The 7,346-nt window shown below is 40.4% G+C and overlaps 1 protein-coding gene across 1 annotated transcript; it reads left to right on the top strand.

Annotated features, from left to right (window-relative positions):
• The first annotated feature begins 1,474 nt into the window (after positions 1 to 1,474).
• On the top strand, positions 1,475 to 7,346 carry Selenok (selenoprotein K). Its single transcript, XM_026388605.1, has 4 exons — positions 1,475 to 1,538; positions 4,852 to 4,942; positions 6,364 to 6,447; positions 7,256 to 7,346. Exons 1-4 carry the CDS (start codon positions 1,520 to 1,522, stop codon positions 7,344 to 7,346), a joined length of 285 nt encoding a protein of 94 aa, XP_026244390.1. The 5' UTR covers positions 1,475 to 1,519.

The raw sequence follows: 7,346 nt of genomic DNA, 5'->3' as shown, positions 1-7,346 counted from the left end.
CAGGGAAAGTGTTCCAGGTAGAGGGGAACACGTGTGCAGAATCCTGGAGACACCAAAAACCTAGTGGATTCACAAAACTAAAAAAAAAAAAAAAAAAAAAAAAAAAAAAAAAAAAAAATTCTAGACATGATTTGAATGCCACATATGTGGCAGTAGGTATACTGAAAAGGACAATCAAGTGGACAGGTGATAATGGATCTATAGGCCATGACAGGAACCTGGGTTTTATTTTAGGAGCAACAGGGACATAATATGATCTCTATCCTAAGGTCATTCTTGCCACAGTTTGAAAAACTGCTTAAGGGTTGAAAATGTGAAAACTGGGAGTACAGAGCACGGGAGAGCTGATGGTGGCAACTGTCAGGGTTAAGGCCTTTAGGAATACCTAGGATCCTTCCCTCTAGTATTTTTGCAAAACTCATCTATGATTGTGCAGCAAAAATTTCAAATGTGATAAAGGATGCTGTTTTGTCCTATGATGCACTTTTTTGGCGGGGTATTGGGGGGCTCTCTTCTCCCCCAAATCACCATAAAATGAAATCTTTGTCAATTCTAGGTATTAGAACATATAACCTTAACCAACATTGTTAAACATAAAGTACAGTTATTTTCAAAATGCAATTTTCCTTTTCCTGTTAAGGAAGGTGGTGGGGCCTTCCCAAGGTGACGCCACGCGGCTTAAGAACTAAGGAGAGGATGGGGAGACCAATCTTTAGGCGCCTACACAAAAAGAACAGCAAGTACAAAGGCCTTTAGACAAAAAAGATATTGCCGTGTTTAAGGAACCGAAAAGCCGAGTGGATGGAGCAGCAAAAGAATGCGGTTCATATTTAATAACCAGGACGTGTCTTGACATCACTCAGAGAGAAAGGTGTCTAGCTAAGGTTGAAGTTTTACAATTGCTTCACAAAAGCTGATAAAAACTCCACCTCTGTTAAACACAGAGCAGAAAATACTGGTTTAAAAGAGAATGAACACATCTAGGAGGGGCCTGGCAGTATAGTCCCAAAGGTGTGACACTGAAGTTCTCCGCGGGAGTCACCACGCCAGGGCATATCCCTCCAATCAAATCCCCAAACTAACACCTCCACACCTTCAAACGTCCACAAGTCAGGAAAGTTCTGAGGAATTTATTGTCTTCAATCGGCCCCCACGCTTTGCCTACCCTGACCCTGTGCCTATCAATCAAAAGCAGCTTTGCCCATTCTAGGGTGCAAACGGCCCGTCCGCACCCAAATCTGAGAAAACTCAGGCAATGGGCTCTGGCAGGATAAAGATCAACAGAACCTCCCACCACCGGCTCCCCAGCCTCCACCGGAAGTTGCCTGAGTGGCGAGACAAAAACTCCGTCGAGGGGCGTGTCTCCGCCAGCAGCCAATGGGCTCTGCCCACCTCCCTCCTCGACAGCGTTCGTTCCAATCGTGGCCTGTGACGTTTGAAGAGCCGGCGCGGAAGAAGTTACGGAAGCCGAGAGGGGCGTGGCATTTTAGTCTCTGGGAAGCCGGGAAGCGGAGGCAAGATGGTTTACATCTCGAACGGTGAGTTGGAGGGGATGTGGGGGTGGCCGGTTTCCAGGCAGGCCGGATTTCGGAATTTTGTTTTCCCATCCTATCTCGTCTGGCCCAGGCCCCCGAGCGGCTTTCCCGGCCTTCGTGCCGAGTGATCGGGCGGAGCTGGATGCGAAATCGCCCCAGCCTAGAGCGCGTCAGCGTTTGTCCCCTGTGCTGACGACGGTCGGGGACCGAGGTCCCCTGGAGTGGGGTCCTGCGGACGTGAAGCTAAGCCCGGAGATCTCGGAGCCCTTGCCTTTGTACAGCGAGCTTCTGATTGCGGATTTGCGAAAGTGGTCTTTGCTCTCGGGCGTGGCTGTCCTTAACTAGTGGAGACCGGGATGTTGACTTGGGACACGTTGCGCTTTCTTTCTTTGCCTTGAGCACTGTTAGAGCCCCTGTGCTTCTCGCCTCGTTTAGTCTTTGTAACTGCCTAGTCAGGTAATGTTTTATCCCTGTCTTAAGAATGGAGACTGAGGCCAGAGGCCCAGGATCACAAAAGTAATTAATGGCTGAGTTCGAATTCGAACCCAGGTAGGTTAGGATCAGCGGCCTTATTAACCATACTGTTTCTCTAATGTGTTAAAAAAAAAAAATCCCCAAACCAGAACTAGCCTAAGGCCATAATTAGATAAAAGCTTTGGATAGGCTCTTCCCCCAAAAGAGTGTAGCCAGTCATATACCCAACATTTTGCCCGATTTTCCAGGAACTAAAGAAAAAGCACCCTTGTCTCTAGGAGCAAATTAATTATCAGAGGAATAGAGGATCTGAGAGAGACTTAATTCTGTGAGTTTACAAAGGAAATGACTGGAAAGAAAAGACTTAGTATAATGGATGAGATCAGTGTCAAACCAACTGCTGCTCACCTGTTTGACTCAGGTGATATTCCGTGGTGCAATGTTAGTAGTTTTTGGATCACTGGAAGTAGGTACTGGTTCTACTTGAATCATCTGTTTATCTCCAGACTGTTAGGGCAGTCGGTGAGAAGTCTTGGCTGAGTGTACTTTGCATTTCTTTGCTTTATCAAATCCTATCTCCCACTTTAAAAATCCTGGAAACAAGTTGGTTGGTGGACACTAAAGGAAAGCGTCAAAATTTAATTTCATCTTAGTTTTGGACACTTGCAGACTTTAGTTTGTCTTATATTATTTGTGATTAAGACTAGTAGCTTCTATTTATGCATTATTGAGTAATTCCTTGTATTTGTTGAATGCTTTAATGTATATACAGTATTCTATTTTAGCCACATAAATATCCTGTTAGGACCTTTTATCTCCCCTAACCATTTTTTTAAAATTTTGAGACAGGGTCTCACTAAGTTGCTGAGGCTGGCTTGCTGAACCTGCCATCCTTCTCCTTCAGCCTCCTGAATTGCTGGGATTATGGGAGTGCCCCACCACGCCCAACTTTATCTCACTTTTATAATTGAGAAATGTAGTTTTATTCAAGCACCTTTTTTTCCCTCTGGGGATACTAGAGGACAGGGGCTTCTGCCTTTATAAACTGGCATGGGGGAAGGGCAAACAAAAAGATAGACTTATGGGTGTGCATACTATAGATTCTTTAAAATCACAACCGAAGAATTGGTGGGTTCCAGTTAGACCCTTTTTAGATTTGTACTTGTCGGCACAAAATATTTCTATTTTTTCTATCTTATGATTTTCCCCTGAAAATTCCATGTGATGGATATTCCTGAAATACTTTTTCTCAGGCAAGAGAAATGTCACATCAACCCATAAAGCAGAGCTATAAGAGGCAGAACCAAGCCTATACCCTCTTTTTTGACTGTGTAGCCAGTTTTTCTCACCACCTCAATGAGAGCTTAGATCCAGGAGGGTACCTGGGAATAAGTTGGTCAAGGAAAGAGGAAAAGTAAACCAGGGCAGAAGTGGTAAGCAGATAAAGCCCTTGGGACCTTGGAGAGGCAAGGTAGTTGACAGTTATTCTTTGCCCCAAATATTCTGACCTCTTGAGTTGCAAGACTGAAACACTAGAGTATAAACTTTTCATGTAGTAGCTGCTGTTATTTAAAAGTTCTTTGAAAAATTAGGTCCAGTTTTGCTTGAGACAAAGATAGTTTATTGTTAGGCTCAAGAGCATCCTGTTATAGAAAATAGGGATCATTTTAATGAAGGACAGGCCACTTCTCTTCAGTATTTATAGCCTGAGGACTCTTTGATTTATAGGAATTTCATTAAAATAACTCATTCTGAAAATTTGTGAGAGTATGTATAAACAATCTTTTCATACAGGCAAGAGATTTTGCAAGTGAAAAAATATTTTAAAATGGAAGTGGTTGAGCATTCCTTTCTATCCACCCAAGCCATTTGTTTCTTCAGAATACTTGAATAAAGAGATGTTTATACCATGTTCTCAGCAGCATGATTCAGTATAAGAAACTTGAGTCCACTGACAAATGAATGGATAAATGTATATACATACTCTGGAGTATTAGTCCTAAAAAGGAAGGAAAGTTTGACAAATGCTAAAATGTGGATGTAACTTATAAGACACTATTAGGTGAAATAAGCTAATCACAAAAGAAGACATGATTCTTTTTTTTTTTTTTTTGGTACTGGGGATTGAACCCAGAGGCACTTTACCATGGAATCACATCTCTAGCCCTTTTGTTTTTTGAGATAGGGTCTTGCTAAATTACTTAGGACCTCACCAAGTTGCTGAGGCTGGCCTCAAATTTGTGATCCTCCTGCCTCAGTCTTCCAAGTTGCTGGGATTATCTGCCCGGCTCCCTACAATTTCTCTTATATGAGGTTCCTACAAGTCAAATTCTTAGAGACAGAAATAATAATGATAAAGGCTGGAGGAAGGAGGTAATGGGCAGTCAGAGTTTAATGAGTGCAGAGTTTAAGTTGGGGGAGACTAAAGTCTTGGAATGGTAGTGATGGTTTCAGAACAGCATGAATGTACTTAATGCCACATAACTATGCTTAAAAATGGGGTAAATTTTATTATGTAAATTTTATCACTAAAATGTCTTGTTATATGTATTTTACTAATAAAAACAAAAGAGGTCTTAGAGAAATATTTGAATAGAATGAAGTCAACCACTCGACTTATATACCATAGGTAAGCATTTGATATATTAAAGGAATGATCCCTGGATTATGGAGCTTTACTTCCCTGAACCCTTCCTTAGAATGATACATACATTGTAGACTACTTCTTGTGTTGGCTATAGAAACAGCTGACTGAACTTATCATTGTTGCCTACCTAAATGTAATGCCACTTGGGTCAGAAATTTGTAGTACTTACCAAAGTTTCTTTATTCTTTTCTATAGGACAAGTGTTGGACAGCCGGAGTCAGTCCCCATGGAGACTATCTTTGATAACAGATTTCTTTTGGGGAATAGCTGAGTTTGTGGTTTTGTTGTAAGTATACTAGTGCTCTTAGTTGCTCTGATGTTTAAGTTGATTGAAGTATATTAGTACATTATGTGGCATATCTTCAGCTTAGCTCTCCTGAAGCAGTTAATTGTAATTTTCAAATCATTTTTGGAAAGGGCAGTTGAGATTCATTTAATGATAAAGCTGCCACCACCAAACATCTTCCAATTAAGTTAGCTGGGTTTGCTTAACTTTGTAACCATTTCAATCTGCAGCCAGGCCTGTCAATTATGTTGTCAAATGACTATGCTTTGCATTCTGTCTACTGATTCCTTGTTTTCAAATATGGGGCAACTTTTATTCTACATTATGTGTAATAACTGAATAAGGAGAATTTTTATCTGTTGTTTTTTTTTTTTTTTTAAAACCCAAATCCTAAGTAGTTAACTTTTTAAAATAAAGACAGAATTGATGCAGAGAAGACAACAATTTAAACTTCCTCAATAATTTTAAGCAATTCTTATTTAAGTGCATTTTTGGTCTTTCATGTGCTTGTTTTATGAGAACTACTAATAAGTCTTATGGTAAGTTTGAATGTGTATTTGACTGTCTCCTAAAGTACTACAGAGTTGCAAAATCATGGGAGACAGTTCCTTCTTCACGTTGCAAGGGGTGGCAGGATTGGCGTGATTATGGATGTTGGACATCAGAGGAAGTTATTCAATGTGGAGAAAACCATATGCAGGTTGACAGAGGAGTGTGAATATCGGGCTGTGGGCTTTATACTTAGTTTGCTTGTAGTTGTGGGTCTAGAAAGCTTAATTTTATGGCTGCATGAACATAAATAAAAAGGGGTAGAGTGTAAAATGAAAGAGAGATCCATAGAAAAATTCAGCTAGACACAGGTGAGGTCCTAAATTATGTGCAAAACTCATTTAAAGTGTTTTACATATCCCAACTACTTCATATCCATTTACTGTTTTATTCTTAAATTTACTGTTAAATCCTTCTTCTTCACAAATAAAGAAAATTACCTTTCAATGGAGTTCCAGAAGCCCTGTGCCTCTGCCACACCACTGTCACCCCATTCCTTCCCAAGATAATGTTAGGCAAAGGCTGTTGGCAGGGGAAAGGCAGGGATGAGGAAGGTGAGACACTATGAAAACGGACTCTGGTACCTGACACTTGATGTAGAGTGGAGGAAGGAAATCAGAGAAGACTCTAGTTTCATGCTCAGTCTCAGGGAATTATTAGCAAGTAAGTGTGGGTTTGGCAGAAAACATAATACTTAATTTAGACACATGTATAAGCTAGATCCTGTTGACCTGTGGGTTCAAGAAATGTATGTTTGGCACTAATGAGTATCTTTATACATCTTTTCACAAAAATGATAGTTAAAACCATGGAAATATATTTTTAATGTGGTCAAAAGTGATACCACAGTTGTTTTCTGTTCTTTGTTTCAGTTTTAAAACTCTGCTTCAGCAAGATGTGAAAAAAAGAAGAGGCTATGGAAACTCATCTGATTCCAGATATGATGATGGAAGAGGGTATGGCTTTTTAAAATTAATAATAGTTGTTTATTATAATTGCATTACATATTTTGGGTGAAGTTAGACTAGTGGAAGTTAACAGTTAAATTCCATTTCACAAAAAATTAATGAATTACTGTAAATCAAAAATCATGTTGCCTCTGATTTGATAAACAGTTGATTTGGCAAAGCTAAAATATACATTCAACATCCTACGGGAGCCTGGTGTGATGGTGCACACCTATAATCCCAGCAGCTCGGGAGGTTGAAGCTGGGGGATCACAAGTTCAAAGTCAGTCTCAGCAATTTAGCAAGGCTCTAAGCAATTCAGAGAGACCCTGTCTTTTCACAAAATATAAAAAAGGGCTGGGGCTATAGCTCAGTGGTTAAGTAACCCTGAGCTTAATCCCCGGTACCCCCCCCCCAAAAAAAATCCTATAGAAAAAGTCAAAATTAGAAGATGAAAACTGATGGCTAACATTAAAGATTTCAATTTACAGTATAAATTTCCATCTGCTAATGAAAATCTCAAAAGGTCAGATAGTATGGGCTGGGTTTGTGTTTCCACGTGGTAGAAATCAGCCTGAGTTGCTGGGGGCTTGTTCATCCTAATCCTGGCTTGACTGTTTCCTCACTTGCATTAGGGTCTCTGGTTCCTGTAAGTATTTGAATTTTCAACTCCTGATCCAAATGGTAGTTTCTATTTTAAAGACTCTTTAAGGATCATGTGATGATTGAAAAATGAAAGGGTCTAGTTAAATGTTCAGAAGGAATCCGTTGAAATTATGTCTACTAAACAGTAGATACTAACTTTATCTTTTCTCAGGCCACCAGGAAACCCTCCCCGAAGAATGGGTCGAATCAATCATCTCCAGGGCCCCAGCCCTCCCCCAATGGGTGGTGGATGAGGAAGGTAA

The sequence above is a fragment of the Urocitellus parryii genome, chromosome 3 (assembly GCF_045843805.1).
Source record: "Urocitellus parryii isolate mUroPar1 chromosome 3, mUroPar1.hap1, whole genome shotgun sequence".
NCBI classification, from domain to species: domain Eukaryota; kingdom Metazoa; phylum Chordata; class Mammalia; order Rodentia; family Sciuridae; genus Urocitellus; species Urocitellus parryii.
The sequence above is the reverse complement of the archived record's forward strand: the minus strand, read 5'-3'. Positions and strand labels throughout refer to the sequence as shown.